The 20,454-nt window shown below is 36.4% G+C and overlaps 1 protein-coding gene across 2 annotated transcripts in view; it reads left to right on the top strand.

Annotated features, from left to right (window-relative positions):
* Positions 1-20,454, top strand: part of ntn1a (netrin 1a) — a 76,397-nt gene that overhangs the window by 35,116 nt on the left and 20,827 nt on the right. For both annotated transcript variants that reach the window (XM_051896711.1, XM_051896710.1), the window contains exon 2: positions 11,621-11,809. In XM_051896711.1, the coding sequence (XP_051752671.1) occupies positions 11,621-11,809 (189 nt within the window). The remainder of the gene's footprint in view (positions 1-11,620; positions 11,810-20,454) is intronic.

The raw sequence follows: 20,454 nt of genomic DNA, 5'->3' as shown, positions 1-20,454 counted from the left end.
CAGCTCACCTCATCTTTTTGGAGTTTGGAAGATTTTGAGAAGGAAATATTTTAGGATGAAATGTGTGTGTTGATATGATATGTTAAGCCAGCGGCTGGAAGTGTATTAAAGCATATGTTTTTGTATGCACTGTGGTTTGAAAGAGGGAGCCCCTCCAAAATTCACATATTCTTAAATTCATTGCCAAACTGAGCATGTTTTATTACTAACTAGTCGTGCACAGCAGTGCTCTTGGGCTCCCATGTGGATGAATTTATAATTATGAAGATCCGGAGGTACATAAGTCATAATCCCGGCATTCTGCAGCCAGTGATGAATAATGCAGCAGTTATCATCCCAGGAGTTGGAATGAAATTAAAGGTTATGCTGTTTGGTTGTCAATAAAAATGTACACATTTGCAGTTTATTCATTTAAATGTCAGTGTGTTACCGATCTGGGAGTTGATGTTGATAAACATGTAGGCTGAACCCAATTAGAGCTACTTTTAAAGTTCATGCCATAATTAAACAAGCAGTATACATATAAATGATTTTTTTTTTTCCTTTTTTGGGGGGGTGGGGGGGGCGTGATGAAGTGTACCCCTACAAAGCGAAGACAGCTTGTCGTGCGTGTTTGGGTGCATGCGCATGTGAGAGTTTTTGTCGTGTGGAGTGATTCTCTGTTTGACAGCACTCGCATTTGTGTTGAATTAGGGCTCAAAGGGCTTGAGTCAGGTCCGTTTGACTCTGGGGTTCACATACAGGTGGAAACAAAAGCTTCAACGCTCTTCAGTTCTCTCAGCATGCTGGGTGGAGAAGAGAGGCACTGCCTAAAATGTGTGTCCTGTTAGAAGTATACTGTTGACGTGTGGGACGTGATCCCCCCCGCTGTTATTCTCCAGTGTGTCCACACCAGTTCGTCTGATCAAAGACTCAGATGGTAATATGTTCTTTTCCTGGCTGCCTCAACTCCTCTAATCTTTTATTTGTTTATTTCATGCCAAGGTGATAGTTTGGAAATCTAACACTCGTTCACTCCGGGATTGGAGGAGAGAGGTGGTACCTCACTCTCTAAACATGTGATTTGTAAAGGTTTTCATTTTTTTCAGGACTCATTAAAAGCATTCCAGATTTGAGTCATGATTTGGCTAATAGCTGTTTATATTTTTAAGAGGAATTTTTAATGTTTACATTTTCCTTTACAAAGGTGCAGACAGCTGTCTACATAAATAATGAATAATCTCAGACAGGTATGTTTCTTGTCGACAAAATGACAGTGTGACTGACAAAATGTCAGGGTCTTGGGAAAAATCCAATATTGCTTTTAGTTCAACTTGATGTACTTTGGAAACATATTTTTGCACATGTTAAATATTGTGTAGTATGATTTTATAATTTTACATTATGACTTGATATTTCTGCCAATATAATATAATTTAGATATTAGATAAATTAAATAACTAATTTTCAGTGTATATATTTGAAGCATATTATTGCAGTGTTTTATGTATGAGACTTTCTCCATACTTTGTTCTACTATGAAGGCACTGTCTGCATTAACAGATAAGCAGAGCTCCATCAGCCGATTTAACTAACGCAGACAAAAAGAGTAGCATGCAGTTACAATCTGTGGTATGAAATCTGAAAAAGTAAGAATGTTTTTTTTTTGTTTTTTTTTGACAGGAGATTCCATATGAGCACAAAGAGCACAGTATATCTTTCATTGTTGTGTTCTCCAATAATAATGAAAAAATAAATAAATAAATTCCAGTATTATTAGACTTTAAAAGTAAAACATTAATTGTTTTGAGAAAAACAGCAATGTGAGTGAAGTGATAATTTCCCTATAAACGAGAATTCCAGAGAGTGTGAATCAGATAATTGGCTCCAGTGTGGTCTTTATATTTTCAATACGAGAGCAGTAAATGAAACCGACACAAACACAGCGCTTAACCATCATCGAGCAGTATGTCAACATCACTTTCATATGGCAGTCAGCCAGAGAGCCTCCAAAGACAGGGACTACAAATACAGTAGACAGAAAAGGAGAGACATCTGAAACTTTATTGATCCATGTGCTATGGATTTATAGTAATGCTTACAGTAATGGTCTGTTCTGTTTATTGAACAATTATAGATACAATCATATTGCAAAGTCATCCAAAGTTTTTTTTTTTTTTTTTTTTTTTTAAACCTGTACAACTATGAATAAAGTGACTGCAATTCCTTCAAGGAATAGCTCTCACAAAAATTTAAATTTTGTCCCCATTTACTCACCGTCATGTTCCCAACCCATATGACTTTCTATATTCGATAAAACACAAAAGGAGAAAATTTCAAAGTCTTCAGTACAAACTTGTATAACAACTACAAATTAAATCATATAATATAGCTTGTGGTGAGAAACTGAAAAGAACTGGTATCAAGATTTTCAGTGAAGAATTCAATAAATTTCAATTATATTATAATTGGATTATAGCCCACAAGTTAAATGGACAACTTTTTTATGGTGCTTTTGTATCTTTTTTGAAATGCTGAAAAATCCTTAATCGTAATCTTAATATTTTTGCATTATTTTCCAATTAAAATATCTAAAACCCTAAATATCTAAAAAGGTTAATTAGGAAAAAAAGGGGGACTGTAAAAAATGTATGCGTTTTTCATTAGTATTTTTTACTTGTTTTCACATGATTTTTGCTTTTATTTATACTAAAAGGGTGAATTCACCCCAAAATTAAAATTCTGTCATTAATTACTCACCCTCATGTTCCACACCCGTAAGACCTTCGTTCATCTTCGGAACACAAATTAAGATATTTTTGATAAAATCCGATGGCTCATTGAGACCTCCATTGCCAGCAAGACAATTAACACGTTCAGATGCCCAGAAAATACTAAAGACATATTTAAAACAGTTCATGTGACTACAGTGGTTCAACCTTAATGTTATGAAGTGACGAGAATACTTGTGTGATAAAAAAACAAAATAACGACTTTATTCAACAATATCTAGTGATGGGCGATTTCAAAACACTGCTTCATGAAGCTTTACGAATCTTATGTTTTGAATCAGTGGTTTGGAATGTGTATCAAATTGCCAAAGTGATTTCAGTTAACGAGGCTTTGTTACAACGTAAATGTTTCGAAATTTCAATGATTCACCTTTGGGGGCCATGACTTTGGCAGTTTGATACACGCTCCGAACCACTGATTCAAAACAAAAGATTTGTAAAGCTTCAAAGCTTCATGAAGCAGTGTTTTGAAATCGCCCATCACTAGATGTTGTTGAATAAAGTCGTTATTTTGTTTTTTTGGCGCACAAAAAGTTTTCTCGTCGCTTTATAACATTAAGTTTGAACCACTGTAGTCACATGAACTGTTTTAAATATGTCTTTAGTACCTTTCTTAAAAGTGTTAATTATCTTGCTGGCAATGGAGGCTTCACTGAGCCATCGGATTTCATCCAAAATATCTCAATTTGTTTTCCGAAGATGAACGAAGGTCTTACGGATGTGGAACGACATGGGGGTGAGTAATTAATGACAGAGTTTTCATTTTTGGGTGAACTAACCCTTTAAGTATAAAAAAAGGAAAAATCATGTGAAAACAAGTAAAAAAAACTAATGAAAAACGCATACATTTTTTACAGTCCTCCTTTTTTTTCCTTTTGCAGTATAATTCATTGTAATGGCATGAAAGGAAGTGATCAGTAGATTCTTCAAAATGTATCCTTTTTTGTTTCATTTTCAAAAAGAAAGTCATACAGGTTCGGAACAACATAAGTTTGACAGACTGTCAGAAGTAATATATGGCACGAAGTTTACAAGCTTCTATTTTATTGAATTTATTACTCTCAGTCTCTGCAACCAAACCGCTGAATATCTTTGGCTGACCACAGAACCACCATGCTAAAGTTCATCATTGTCTCGTGATGAAGAAAATGCATATGTTCTGTGGGGAAACTTTTTTTGCCAGTATTGATTTAAGGCCCAGAGCAAAAGCCTTGAACTGACGCAACATCCGAAAAACGCATGTGCAGGCACACACATGCACTCTTACATTCCACTTACACACACACACTCCATGTCATACAACCACCCAAGCACACTCCCCATGTTTCACTTCTCTGAAAGACAACCAAACCAAAACAAGGCTGATATGGTGATATCCAAGATTTTCTCATTAAGTCTTACGGGGCTCAGGGGCTAATCGCATTACTTAAAAGGGCACACACAGATTAAAACTAAACTAGCTATGGATGGGACCTCTTCCATGTTTGTTTAAAAGTCCAGCAAGGATAGCACCCCCCGGCATAACTCCTTCTCTGATGGGCCAGTGTTAGGTGTTGGTATTGAGTCTAGTTCGGGCTGGTGGTACCGACCCCCGGTACAGGAAAGATCTCACGCCCTGAAGTTCATGACATATGACTGGTGATTTTTGACACTGAAGGTCAAGCCTCACACCTGAGATGGTGTCGGAGCAGACAGACATCACATGCCTGAGATGTTTCTCTTCTGAAGGATGTATGAGCTGTGAGTGGATTCTTTAGCTCTAAGTCACGGAATGCGGGTTTGTTTTTACCCCCATTTGATGTAGTGCACCACCATTTTGGTAACGCTTCACCAAGCGTGATGTTTCATAAAAAATGTTTTGATAAAAAGAAAAAAAAAGTGTACAATAGTGTAATCACCTCCTGTTCTTCTGGCTTTTTAGTTTCTCTCTCTCTCTTTTTTTTTTTTTTTAAACCTATGCTTAAATTGACATCAGTTTTGACATCAAATTTATTACAATATGAGGTGAAAATCAACTAAATCTGATACTTTCTACACCTCTCACTCAAATATTTGAATCAACAGCTGTAATCTCTGAATTATGTGTAAGGGGTGACGTCTTTTTATCTTACTTCTGCCTGACAGGCTCAGTGGAAAAAAAGGCCATAGTGTTGAGTGCTGGACTAATATCCCTGATAAGTGAGGAGAATTACCAATTGCCTCTACTTTGACACTGTTTATACAGCACGCTCTTACAAAGAGTGTAAGAAAGCGAGCATTAATCTCCCCTTACTTATTGTTATGTTCAGTCTTTTCAGGAAGGAAAGAGAAGATTGCCCAAACTACTTCTGATAAAGTGTGTGAGTAGTTTAACACATAAACGTTTGTTAAAGGTCAAATCTCATCCTAAAAACACTCATACCTAAACTTCAATGCATCTGCGTGGAAAGAAAAAAAAAACAATCTACGGCAGCTAATTCAATCACTAAAAGAGTGTTTGAGGAAATCCTCATGGTTTTTTTTTTTTTTTTTTTTTTTTGGAAATCCTCATGTTTGCAGTGGAAGGAAATGAGTGGTCACTAGCAGAGAGGAGTCTGCTGGCTTCAGTTGTAATATGTACAGTGAGGTGGTCATTGTTGCCAAATAAACCCTGACGAAGATTCTTACAGTCCGAACATATATATATATATATATATATATATATATATATAAAGGATAAAGGAATAATTGATGACAGGCCGTTGAATTCACAAAGTGAAGCGGAGTGGCCGTTACACCTCGGGTGTGCATTATTTTCTAAGAATTCAACAGCTCGTGTCAATTATTCCGCATATAATACGGTTACCACATCTCAAGACACTGTTCCGATGTTGTATTTCAAGACATTTGTCAGATTTTTGTCCTTAAAACACTCTTGTGTGTGGGACTAATTTCTTACTCATCTCATCCCAAGCCTCCGTTGCTAATTCCAAAACGTCACTGCCGCAGTGTCTCTACTAATAGCGAAACTATAAGTTTATCTACCTCAAGAACCGCAGTTATTACCTCGCTGGTGAGAAATGTCATGTATCTTTTAAGTTGCTAAACTATTTTACTGATTAATTCGTCAGAGCAGCGCTGACAAAACGTTTCTGTGCGAGTATGTGTCCATACTATACAGTACGTGTGTACGTTTGCAAGAGAGAGAGAGCGGGAGAGAGTATGCGCTTTCAGGACACAATAAAATGTATTTTGTGGCAAAAACCATGACAATAATTTGTCGTTTTCATCCTATTATTTACTATATTTATTTGCTTAGTCAGTGTTGTTGTGGGTTTTGTTTCTTTTTGCGGTTGTAGGCTGTAGGACCTGTTGAAATAACTGAAATCATTTGGCTAAAGTGATATGGAACTGCAATGCGGTCAAGACCTGCTAGAACTACTTTTGCCGTGTGTTTCCCTGAAAATAATTGCACACCAATCAGTCCAATCAATATATATATATATATATATATATATATATAATGATATTTGTTAGCAACTTTTTCCACCTGTTTCCACCTATTTGTTCCTTGGCTACAAATAAAAAGTGAAAACAGATGCTAACAAATAACACATAGCAAAGCAAAATCTAGATTTTAATACTCTCTTCTAAGAACATTCTTAACGCAGTAAAAACACCAATTAACTGCACTCGAAAGCTATCACCTTACACTCTTTCCTCACGGCTATATGTGTTTATCAACCTCTCTGAGGACTAAGCCAAACTAAAGAGGGGAAAGAGACAAAACGCATCTGGTTTGGCTTTCTCCTTAACCCAGTCAATCAGAAGAGTCATCTCACACCCTTATCTCTGCCCGGGGTTTATCGGCTAAGTGGATGTGTAGCTACAAGTGAGAATAGCTTGTTTTGTCGCCTTCACTGATGAGGGTTTTCATCCACTGTGCGTATTCTGCTTCACCAGCCTGGTTGGACGTCTAGGTAATCTTTGATTCTGTTAAGACAAATGCTGTTCCATTCTGTGGTTAGGAAGTACCACCATAGGGATGAGCTTTTCCTCCCACCTCCAAAAGCTTCTGTAATCTTCTTCTGTCACACAGGGCAACATTTAAATTATGATCATGCTTTCAAGGCAGATGACACGACTAGATTAGTGAGTCTGAAAGCACTTCAAAGATACGGGGATGCATGCAGGCCAAACAAGGTGTGAGAGTGGGTGTCAGAGGGCAAAATGAGCAAATCTGAAGCAGAAGAAGGGGAGCAAAATGTGATCTGACAGTGAGTTGATTGTGGGGGACAACATAATGTACAGCCGCTTTGTATTCGCTCCCATTGAGAGGCAGCCACCCTGAATCCTGCGTGCCTGTAAAAGAGCAGGTGCGAGCAGAGCGTATGCTTTGTGTTTTCATATGGACAGGGTCGTATCACAACAATCACAATCTCTATAATGAGGAAACCAGATGAGGTAGAATACTGAAACAGCTTTCCCCAGCTGCCCTATGTGAGTTGAGTTTGTTTTTTCACCACTGAGGGCAAGAGGAAACAGCGTGAGCCAAATACTACCAATAGCTTCGCATGCATGTTGACAGTGCAATTTCCTTTCAGCTCTTTCAGGTGCATGATGCCGTGATGCTACAACAGTGTTTTCCAGCTGTTGTGCTCATAAAAATTAAAATAAATCATTTATAATATAATAAAATAATCACATTAAATTAATAACGTCTAAAACTATTAGTAAATAATAAATTAAATCAAATTTTTGCTTAAATCAATCCTTTAGCAGGATGCATGGACTCTTGACTGTAGCAACTGCAACAAATTACAATCTAAGACTGCGCATGCTGCCCGATCCATATAAAACATCACTTCTTTTACCACATATTGTTTTAAATCATGTTATGAAGGAAGAAAGAATACAACGAAAAGGTTTTGGGGTGATGTCATTGTAATAACAGATTTTTCTCATTACTTTGGTAAAACATACTGTTGTGATTAGTTTTCTTAGTTTTATGTCTCTCCAATAGCAATATAAGGAAGTTTTGTGCCTTCAAAAAGTAATAAAATGTGGTACAATTTTAATTTTCGGTGAAAACAACTTGGATTTTCTGTTTATCAATAAGTTCAACAAGTCTGTAGAAATTTAAAGAAGCCGGAGGACGCATAGTGGATTGCATTTGCCTTGTTAGCAAAACTGAATAATCCATAGCTGGAGGGTAGGAAGGATCGGTTTCCAGTGGGATCCAAACGAGCAGGCAGAATTAATACCAACAGTATGCCTGTTTGAAAGCAAACAAGCCGTGCATGGAGTAAGTTTGAAGAGGAGACACTTCTAGGACAGGCCAAATTATCATTCTTTATGTCCTGCAGGCATGTCGAAAAACCTATTCCAAGTATTAATGTTTTTGGCAGCAAGTGGAAAATCTGTGGAGATGAGCCAAGAGTATTTTTTAGGAGACATTGAGTGGAGTTTTTTTTCCAAAAAATGTTAAGTCACTCTTTACTAAATACATAACATTGTACTGAAGTGAACAGAAAACAGACTTAGCTTCAAAATCAGAATGAAAATCTGATTTCTTAAACCAAAACTTGTTTTTAAGAAAGGGAATATAATGCCCTACACATATTGTCAAAATCAAGTTATGACCCAACTCAATATTTTACATTATTACTGTTTTCACTTTGTCTGAAGACCGACATTATGAGATTAATTGTGATTATTTTATTCTGTTAAAGGGTTAGTTCACACAAAAATGAAAATTCTGTCATTAATTACTCACCCTCATGTCGTTCCACACCCGTAAGACCTTCGTTCATCTTAAAAACACAAATTAAGATATTGTTGATAAAATCCGATGGCTCAGTGAGGCTTCTATTGCCAGCAAGATAATTAACACTTTCAGATGCCCAGAAAGATGTATTTAAATCAGTTCATGTGACTACAGTGATTCAACCTTAATGTTATGAAGTGATGAGAACACTTTTTGTGCGCCAAAAAAACAGAATAACGACTTTATTCAGCAATATCTAGTGATGGGCGATTTCAAAACACTGCTTCATTAGGCTTCGAAGCTTTACGAATCTTTTGTTTTGAATTAGTGGTTCGGCGCATGTATCAAACTGCCAGAAAAAGTCACGCTCCCCCCCCCATTGAAATTTCGAAACGCTTATGATGTAACAAAGCCTTGTTTACTGAAATCACGTGACTTTGGCAGTTTTATACACGCTCTGAACCACTGATTCAAAGCAAACGATTTGTAAAGCTTCAAAGCTTCATGAAGCAGTGTTTTAAAATCGCCCATCACTAGATATTGCTGAATAAAATGGTCAATTACAGTGTACTTACTCAAAGTAATAAGTAATATAAGGTAATATAATAAAGTAATATCACAACATGAACTTAATATGGGTTAAGATTAGGTTTATCTTACTTAGCATCCTTAATATCCTATATCCTATCCTATTAAGTAAGATTAGTTAGTACCTTATTATAAGTACAAAGTATCCAGATGTAGAACAGCAATGTAAAATAAAGTGCTGTATTAAAAACTGTATTAAAATAGTGTGTAGAAAGTTTTCACTATCAATATAAAATAAATATTTCCCAGATAATACTGTAATAATTTTAAGGTTGGCTTTTATACATGGAAAATATATAGCTGCCTTTATTTTAGGAAGGGGGTCAACATATTTGTGGTCCTTGGCATCACAAAGTATTCAACTATAATCACAGAAAACAAATTGTGAAAAATGATCACTTAAAAAAAAAAAAAAAAAAAAAACTTTAAAGACATTTTTTTCCCCCCATTCTAGTGTTGGTGTAGTTACTGCATTTGCTTTTGTCAGTTGTTATACCCTCTCATCAAAATGCTTATTTTGTCTTGAAGTCTCCTAGCATCAGACCAAATAAACACTCTTGTTGAAGTTGCTCGGAGAATGTGCATCAGCTATGCCTTGCCAACAGTTGTCTGCGCTTGATCAGCCCAAAGCATTTTGGTAGGAGGGTTGGGATTTATTGTTGAATAATACATGAGGAGGAGCCACACCAATGTCTCACCCAGGCTTAATGAAAGAGAACATGTCTGCACACAAATCAGTCATGAATAAACATCAGACAGTAATTAAACTTGGTGGCAGCAACTTTATTCATTAGTAAACAAGCAGGAGCACAGCTTCCTGTGCATGGTGAGGATTGGGAATGGAATGGTAATTGGAGGCCTTGTCTGATATTGCTTGGCATCATTGGGAAAGAGCAGGCCTGGTCAGAGAGAAAGCTCAGAAACTGACCTCATTAACAGAAGTTAATTCCCTGGCACTTAATTTGCTGCAGTTGGTAACAACATAGCTGTCAAACTGCCTGTATCTCTACTACATAATGATTAGAAAACTTTAGTTCATTCCTGATTTGGACTTTTTTTTCCCATGATTTTGATCTAATACCTTTAAGCATGTGGAGTGACTACAGGTGGTACTCAACAGATCTCTGAAAAATAACAAATATTTCAAATAAAATCAATTAATTTTCTTATGTGTTTTCGAGTTTCATATAGATTTGTGTGTCTAAATCTCTTGGAATATAGCTTACATTGAAAATAATGTTAACCTGAAGATGTTCTTCATGTGATGCGGTAAAATTAAATCTAGCAAATCTAAATGAAATATATGGATTAAATTGAACAAATATGACAATAAAGACATTAAGGATCTTAAATTAACGATCTAAGCGCATGGTCTAAAGCGCATGGCGAAGGTGCACTTAGGGTGTGTCCAAATCCTCTTTTGCAAGTTTAACGACGGAAAAAAAATGGTTGGTGCGCCAACCCAAAAGGGTTGTACCTAGTCTCTTAATGAGTCATAGGTGTGTTTTGGGTGTAACGTGCAATAAACCAATCCGAGTCTCATCTCCCATTCCCTTTAAAAACCAGTTGTGCTTGCACCATGGCGGATTCGCTATTTGCACGGCGGAATTTGCAAGCGGAAAGACTGAACGCTTCTCCAGAGAGGGGAATCCTTTTATTTTTTAATATATGGCATGCTTGCTATTTAAACAACGTGGCGCTGGATGTGAAAATGCTAAATGCGTCGGGCTGAAACTAGCAAAAAACACTTGTGTCGTGCCTGCCATCGCATTGCGCTGGGTGTATGATAGGGCCCTAAGAAGTCAAGTCAAGTCAAGTGAAGTACTTTTTTTTTTTTTTTCATTTTTCATTTTTTTTTCAAGCATTAGGCCGTGTGCCCACCAAAGCGTTTATTGCAGCGGGTAGCATACTTTTCAAATTGTTTTCAATGGGTGCGCTGCGTTTTTTAAACGGCACGAGCATAACGAGGCGGTGAGCGTCTTTTTCACTCTGAAGCACTGAGGGCTCTGCGTTTTTTACCGGTCGCCTCGAGTTGAAGAATGTTCAACTTTGAGTAAAATGCTGCTCTCATCACTGTCACCCCAGACAGCATAATAGTGTGGCCCAGATCCGGCCCACATCTGGTACATGTGAATTACACGCGGACAAGATGTGGGCCAGATCTGGGCCGACACTATGCTGCTGTCAGGGACTTTTTAGCCAGCCGTCTAATCAGAGTGTAGGAGGGGCGAGACAAATACAACACCGACCAACTGTCACAACATTCTTAATGTACAACAACATCAACAAGCAGAGAACGGAACAAAATGGATGAGAAATTAATATTGCTGGTCTCCGAACATACATAGCAAGTACTCTACATTGTGTCTTATGGTGTGTTGCTTACAATCCTTAAATTTGCACTCATAGCGAATAGAAAAAAAGAAGGGAGCATTTTTGTGACTATCTGTATTTGGATTTTTTGATTTGATTGTACTTGGATGTGATATCACAGAGGATATGCTGTTTAAACTTTTAACTTCTTCCTTTTCCGCAGCATGCAATTGTAACCTCCATGCAAGGCGCTGTCGTTTCAACATGGAGCTGTACAAACTCTCCGGGAGGAAAAGCGGAGGAGTCTGCCTGAACTGCCGGCACAATACGGCAGGTCGCCACTGCCATTACTGCAAAGAGGGCTACTACAGAGACATGTCTAAGCCCATCTCTCACAGAAAGGCCTGCAAAGGTACGAAGGGTACTGAATCTACACACCATGGGCACAAATGGCATCTGGGTTGGGTCTTAAGAGCCCAAAGTCTGCAACTTATCACTTATCGCTTCCTAAGGAAAGCAGAAAATGCTAACGCTAATGCTAAGTGATTAGCTGGCTGTTTTCTACACAAAGAAATTCACATAATACCACAAAGGAACCAATTAGATGAGCCGGTGACTATTCTTAATGTGTTACCCCTCAAATGAGGGAGTCAGCAGGTCCGAAGGAAGAATTCTCACATTCCTGTGCTCCTCCACCCCCATGAGACTCTGTCAGCATGCAGCCCAAGGACAGGGATGTGGGTGGGGGAGGGGTGGAGGAGGAAGGTTACATCTTTCTGACATAGAGTTATTGGGATTCATTTGGGGGATGGTTTGACAGGACAAGCCAAACAAACAGAGCAGAGGTGTGAACTGATCCTTGTTACAGGTCAGATGAGTGAGAGGAACTGAGGTTAGGGGGAGGATGGACAAGAAGCGAAGAAACGCAGGAGGGGAGGGAATAAGCGAGCAACTTTCCACAGGTGTGTAACTGGCGACAGCACAGTACGCTTACCTAGGAGCTGTCCAGAAGAAAAGAGAGAAAAAAGGCAGCGTATTCTTGCCTAACTTTGCCTTGGGGCAAGATGACAGGAGCAAAAGCTTTGTGCAAACAAGCCCCCCGTCACACCTTAGCATCTCCTCATAACAAGGTCCATTCTGCTGCTGTCCGTGACGGCTTAGGATCATTTACTTCCAGCTTTAGCCCTGGGTAAAATGTGCTGAAAGTTAAAGACTCTGTTTTCCCAAACAGATAAATAGGTAAATAAATAAAAGCATCCATCAATCTGACAATCAAGACAGTGGGGAATGTTTTTGCATCATGTGAGAATGTTATACTTGAAAGCTGAACAGACGGTGTTTGTTTTCCCGCAATACTGTCGGCATGCATGAGTCTTCATTTACAACATCCACACAACAAAGCAATTAGCCTTATTCCTGCTTTCACATAGAGGCAATTGTGGTTGTTTTATTTAGCTTTAAACTGATAGATCTAGAAAATGAATTTTTAGTTTGTATGTTTGAATTTTTAACTTTTAATAAAATGTATTTTTGTAGCATTTTTTTTAACATTTACATTTTATACATGACATTTGTGACCCTGGACCACAACACCAGTCATAAGTCGCAGGGGTATATTTGTAGCAATAGCCAACAATACACTGAATAGGTGAAAATTATCGATTTTTCTTTTATGCTAAAATTCATTAGGATATTAAGTAAAGATCATGTTCCATGAAAATATTTTGTACATTTCCTACTGTAAATATATCAAACATTTATTTTTGTGAGTGGATATGCATTGCTAAGGACTTCATTTGGACAACGTTAAAGGCGATTTTCTCAATATTTTGATTTTTTTGCACCCTCAGACTCCAGATTTTCAAATAGTTGTATCTCGGCCAAATATTGTCCTATCCTAACAAACCATACATCAATGAAAGCTTATTTATTCAACTTTCAGATTCACTCAGATTTCAGATTTTGTGGTCCAGGGTCACATTTAATCATTGTTGTGGCATATTTTGTAGTTTTGAATTTTGTAAATATGACTAAATTAAACTTTTTGTGGCATATCTGTTATATACAGGCAGTTGAGGATGTAAAGTTGTTTTATTTATTTTTTTTATTTTTTTAATTTTAAACATAGTAGTGACATTTTTATGGCATATTATATTTATATATTTTTTTAATATTATATTTTGAAATTTAAGCATTTTGTAAATTTAAGCAGTTGAACATTTTTTTGTGGCGTATTTTACATATAGTTGCTAGAAAAAGTATGTGAACCACTTGCAGAATCTGTGAAAATGTTAATAATTTTAACAAAATAAGGGAGATAATACAAAATGCATGTTATTTTTTATTTAATATTGTCCTGAGTAAGATATTTTACATAAAAGATGTTTACATATAATCCACAAGACAAAAAAAATAGCCGAATTTATTAAAATAACCCCATTCATAAGTATGTGAACCATTGATTCTTACTGTGTGTGGTTACCTGGATGATCTACGACTGTTTTTTTTATTTTGTGATGGTTGTTCATGAGTCCCTTGTTTGTTCTGAGCAGTTAAACTGAGCTCTGTTCTTCAGAAAAATCCTCCAGGTCCCGCAGATTCTTCAATTTTCCAGCATTTTTTGCATATTTGAACCCTTTACAGCAGTGACTGAATGATTTTGAGATCCGTCTTTTCACACTGAGGACAACTGAGGGACTCAAACACAACTTTTAAAAAAGTTTCAAACATTCACTGATAGTCCAGAAAAAAACATGATGCATTAATAGTTGGGGGGTGAAAACATTTGGAATTTGAAGATCAAGGTAAATTGTACTTAATTTGTCTTCCGGGAAACATGCAAGTATTTTCTGTTGCTTCCGAAGGGCAGTACTAAATGAAAAAAAAAAAAAATGATATTCAAGCGAAATAAGAAAAATTTGGACCTCTTCATCCTGTTCAAAAGTTTTCACCCCCCCAACTCTTAATGCATCGTGTTTCCTTCTGAAGCATCAGTGAATGTTTGAACCTTTTTTAATAGTTGTGTTTGAGTCCCTCAATTGTCCTCAGTGTGAAAAGATGGATCTCAAAATCATTCAGTCACTGCTGTAAAGGGTTCAAATATGCAAAAGATGGTGGAAAACTGAAGAATTTTTGGGGCCTGGAGAATTTTTCTGAAGAACAGAGCTCAGTTTAACTGCTCAGAATAAACAAGGGACTCATGAACAACCATCACACAACAAAAAAACAGTCGTAGATCATCCAGGTAACCACACACAGTATTAAGAATCAATGGTTCACAAACTTTTGAACTGGGTCATTTTAATAAATTCAGCTATTTTTTTGTCTTATGGATTATATGTAAACATATTTTATGTAAAATATCTTACTCAGGACAGTACTAAATAAAAAATAACATGCATTTTGTATGATCTCTCTTATTTTGTTAAAATTTTGCACATTTTCACAGATTCTGCAAGTGGTTCACATACTTTTTCTTGCAACTGTATTAGTATTTTTAAACAACATATTTTTTTAAATATTCCAATTATGAAAAAAAAAAAAAAAAAAACCACCTTCAAATGTTCAGATCAAGAAGAAATTCATCTGATTTAGGCACACAGTTTTCATGGAGAAAAAAAAAAAAAAGTAAATTAATGTAAAAGTGAATGTGTGTTGTTTTTAGTTCTCAGACTCACATTACACCTGATGAATATGAAAAAGATTAATGAGCATATAATGATATTCTCTGCATGGAAAGGCATTACAAAAATGCATAACCTAACCAACATATCCATTTTACCATACTCCAGACTGACATTTACCCCTCTCTGGGCTCTCGTTTGATTCTCCTGTCGACTTGGAATGCAAACAGACATTCATCATCCGACTGTGTGTTTCGCTAACCCCCATGCTATGTGTCTTATTGAGGGAAGAGAACTTCTTTTTGTTTTCACTTCCTTTCTCCTGTGGACAAGACTTGATTCTTTCAGCATCCCATTACTCTCATTGGTGAGGTTTGCTCTGTTGGGATATGTTGGCTGTTCAAATGATGCATTTAATTGTAGAATTTTTGTACACACTTTCCTAATAGTGTGCAAATGGAAAAGATGAGTCTGAAAAAGTCTTGTTTTAAAGTTTTGGGATAGAAACACTACAGATTCACTAGAAGTGGTTTAGTCAAGTTTGGCGTTAGATCATATCATTTCTGGCGCTTTCGCAAGGATTCCGTAATTAAAATCAAGGGTGAATAATCCTGCAGGTCTCTGATGACCCTGGTCCTTTTTTCTAAAGTTTTATTAAAATGATCTGCTTTGCTTGGAAAGTTAATGAACTCTTCTGTTTCCCTGAGATTTGAGACAGAGGCCATGGAGGATTTCCCAGGCACTTGGAATTAGGGTCAACAAACCAAATGGAATTCACTAATGGTTCAAGGAAAACTCTTAAAAAATAACACACTAAAAATAGCTGCAATACTCTTTAGATTGTATCAGAATTATTAATAATAGTTTCAAAATATTCATGTGCTACTATGAAAGATGTAGTACTGGATGAAAAATTGCGGAAAAACAATTCATCATTCATTGTGACCCACAGCCATTGAGAACTTTTCCTAATGCAGATACTTCATTTTAAGGGAGATTTGCTGAAGATGCCAATTCTTCTGCACTTATTGATTTAATTGAAAAGAGAAAGTTCCCAGCGCTTTGTTCACCTGTATGTTTGCTGTCTATTTGCATGCTTTCACCTCTCTCTATACATTTCTCATTAGTTTCGTTCTTTCGCAACAATCATCGACTGTTTCTGTTCAGGTCATTAATCTTCAGGTTTAACTTCCTCATCAGACTTTTGTGCTATTTTGAGCTGGGAACATTTATCAGCATCGCTACCATCATCACATAGAGTGGTGCAGGGACAACGTCAAAACCCGGTAGACTAATTTGCCAGTAGTTCCCTCGAGGTTTTCCTATGGGGTTTTATAATGGGGTTTTTCAATTTATGAAGGTTTGTGGTAAACACAACTTGACGATACTTGAACGTTTTGTTCTACAGTGTAACCTGCACACACTCACACCCCAAACGTTCTTATCTAGTTACCTATTAGGAACATACATTTTAAAAATAAAAATAACAGCTTTAAAATTCGCATTTTGGATATGGTTGTGTGCAGTTTACATTGTAGAAAAAAAAAAAAAAAAAACATTATAAAACCCCATAGGAAAATCTTGAGGGAACCACTGGCGAATTAGTCTTCCAGATTCTGAGGTCATCCCTATACCACTCTATAGGCACACGTTCAATACTTTTCTTTTTTTTTCTCACATTGTGTATTTCGATTTTTTTACTTGTTTGGATACTTATGTCAGTTCCCTCTGGGTCTCCTACATAACACACTCTTGAGGTCTTGAACACGGGAAAACGCTGGCACTTTTCAAATGAGAAGGAGACCTCCTGTTAATCTGAGCTGACTACCTCAAATCGAATGTTGCTTCATTTTAAATAGTTCTGAAAACACATTTCATCATGATTTACAAAATCTGTAATTTAAACAAGGCATTTTGTTCGTTTTAATCCTGAAATTTGCCAGAGTTAGAGCCCCTAATGTAATTACAATCAAACACTGTCCAAGTCATACAGCTGTATTAAGTTACATCAAAACAGATGTACAAAAAAAAAAAAAAAGCATGTGTGGTAATTACAGAAAGGTGACAAATGATATGAAGCATGATATTTCTTTCCCGCCAAAGAAAACATTTTCACAAGCTAAATAAGCGATGTATTGCAAGTTAATGAAAATAGGTGTAAGTATGTTGTAATATAAAGCGCCTCACTCCCTTCACACTCATTAATTTAATGTGTTCACTACATTTTTTCTATTTTCTTTTGACAAGTCACTACATTTTTAATCAGAGCAGTGAAATAGTGGCAATGGTATACTATAACAATTTATTTCAGGAAAAACACTTACAGTATGTGCTGCTCTTTTACTGAGCTTCAATTTAATTCAGGCTCCTGGCTTAGTGTTCAGTGCCTCCTACATAACTAATTTCCATAGACTTGATTAAATTTGTAATTTTGGAACACCTTGCAGCATCTTCAAATACAGATATTTGAGTCACACAGTTTTTTGGGTATGGTTGTTTAAGTAAATATAAACAAATTAAGAAACCAATTAGAATAATTTCATATATATACATAATATTTTGAGTTTCTGTTGATAAAACCAATCGCCTTTATTGTATTAACTCAAATTTTTAATTTCAATGAACTCAAAATTTTAAGGCAACCAGGTAACTTACTTTTTTTTTAAGTTAAACCAACAATTCTTTGTACAGATTTAATTTAAATTTAATTGATAAATAAAATCTATTTATGACAATATTTTTGAAAGCATCCTCACTTTACAGCCTAAACTTTTTTTTACAGTACTATAGTTTTGGAGGTAGGTTTCTTCAAGCATCTTGGAGATGTTGCCATAGTTCTTCTGGATATCTTCTCTTTAAGTGTAACCATGATAATAATAACATTGTTACAGTCGCATTGTTAAACCCACAAACAACTGCATAGAATCACCCTAGGTAAACTGAATGGAAACGTCACATTTATTTTATACTTTCTGTAAAGTGATATATCGAAATACACTTGTTCCACTAACATATCCTTTAAAATTCATGAAGAACGAGTTGGAGAGTCTGTGTTAGGTTAGCGCTTCTAATGAAACTTCAGCCCTCTGATTTGTGGCTTCATCCTTCATAAACCACACTGTAAACACACAAAGTGAAGGCAGCTTTGCAAGGTGCATCTTGTTCCTCTCTTTGAGTTGTTTGCTCCATAAGTTTCCTTTACTCTGCTTAGGAAACATTTGCTTCATCGTTTCTCCTGCCCACTGGAGTGAGCGACTCCTTTGAACTAGATTTGATTTGTTAAATGAGCCGTTTTGTTTTAATACAGTAAACCACACTTAGATCATATAAGTGTGTGGTGCTCTGCAAACTGTCATCCATGCTGGGCTATTGTCACCCCATTGGGTGGGCTGTTAATAGTTCATCCATTTTTGGTTAGCTTGGAATCTTGGTTCAGTATTATATAAAATGTTTGAGCTTATATGTATTGCTTAGAACTAGCAAGCTACAGAGAATGACATCAGCCTCTGATGGGATCCCAGGCAGAAAGATGTTAGTCAATGTGTAGTTGCCATGGGTTTATATACAAATAGACAAAATAAAAGGCTAATTTTCTCCCCATCCTCATTAGGGTTCTGGGAAAAGCTAAGAAAAGTTAGTATTGAGTACGCTAGTAGAGATTATGTTTGCAGTGAGAGCTGTGTGGTGTTTGCGGTCACGCTATTACGCCTTCCATTTCGACATGTGTCTTGCATTGTCACAAAACATTGCTATTATTAACCACAAGTAACCTCTTCTGTTGGGGATTTGAAAATATTGTTTTACATTACCTCATTTTGCGCATTAGATAAAAATAAAATAAAAAACTACTTCCTTTGTGGCTGGCTTCAATTAGATGAGAATGTAGTGCATAAAAATGACAAGTTTGGCAAAAACATTGTTGACAAAAAGCAGTTGTTTTCTTCGAGTGACATCCATAATTTCATTAAATTATTATTGTAATGCAAAAAAAAAAAAAAAAAGAGACTCTAAACATGAACTTAAGCAACAACAGACACTCGAAAGATATCAGAAAAACACTCAATGGTGCTTAGTGTGAAGCTGCTCTCATTTTTCTCTTCCTTTTATTAGCTTCAGACATTTTTTTGTGGGCCAGCAGAAATTGTAATCACTACAATACTGAGCCTGGGCTGAGCTGGCCCAACTCCAACAACACACAAATTACCCCACTGACTCTCAACATGATGTTTTTAATGGAGGAGAGGAGCTCAGACTTCAAACAGCAGCTTTATGGTAAACCATTGGCAGGGATCTAAACTTCTCACATTGTGCAATCTGCTCTAGTAATGCTGCCGCGTGCGGATCTCTTTCAAATGGATTAAATGCTTTTATCAAGCACTCAGTTTTTTGCCTTTACTCGTTAGTTGTTTTCTTCAGTGGAATACAGAAAGTATAAATATAAATGTATATAATGCTCCAAAAAACGCTTCAAACATTAAATTTACATATAATATACTTTGTCTTGTGAAGCCATGTAATAGGTTTGGAAAAGTGGAAAAGTGAAAGTAGAGTGACCAGGATATTCTTTCAAAATTCACCTTTTGTTTTCCAGAGAAGAAAGCAAGTTATACAGGTTTGGAATTATGTGAGGGTGGACACTTAAAAATCTCATTCAGGCTTGTATAGCAATAAACTCTTAGCTTGGTACTTCCAGACGAGGGACGTGGCAGTGCTGAGAGTGAGTGGATGAGGAGAGGAAAAAGTAGACCCATATCTACTCCAGGAATCTGGTGTAGCACCACCACTTCACTTTAAGTGGACAACCACTTAAACACTCTCCAGACAGGTTGTTATCAGGCAGCAGAAGCCAAAATGTTTGAGAGACATACACCTGCGCTACATGTGTTTTACGTTGATTTACTGATCAGCTCAGACTATCTGATTTAGACATTTGTCAGGCATTTTCTCCTTCTCTCTGAATCCTTCTTTCTGAAGTACCATTGGCCTAAACTGACATAGATGTACATAACTTCACAAGCTCGGACATTTATGACCATTTATGCCCTCAGACAAACCTCTATGACCTTCTTTGTTCTGTGGAGCAAAAAAAGATACAATGACAATACATTATTTGTCATTATTCACTGATAATTTCCACCTTCACTGGGCTATTAAAGGAATATTCTGAGTTAAGCTCACTCGAATACATTTATCGTATAATGTTGATTACAACATAAAATAATTCGGTCATCCCTCATTTATTTATTTATTTTTTAAAGAAAGTAAAAAATCAAGGTATGGTAAGGTACTTGTGATGGAAGTGAATGGGACTATTTTTAAAGCAGAAATGTGAAGCTGTAAAGCTGTTTAAATCATATTTTTTACAGCCATTTTAGGGTTTTTGGGTTTGTGGCATTGCATTTCATGGCGTCAAAAAATGGTTAATGAGCATTTT

The sequence above is a fragment of the Ctenopharyngodon idella genome, chromosome 6, assembly GCF_019924925.1.
Source record: "Ctenopharyngodon idella isolate HZGC_01 chromosome 6, HZGC01, whole genome shotgun sequence".
NCBI lineage: Eukaryota > Metazoa > Chordata > Actinopteri > Cypriniformes > Xenocyprididae > Ctenopharyngodon > Ctenopharyngodon idella.
Note: the sequence above shows the minus strand (reverse complement) of the source record. Positions and strands in the feature narration are given on the sequence as shown.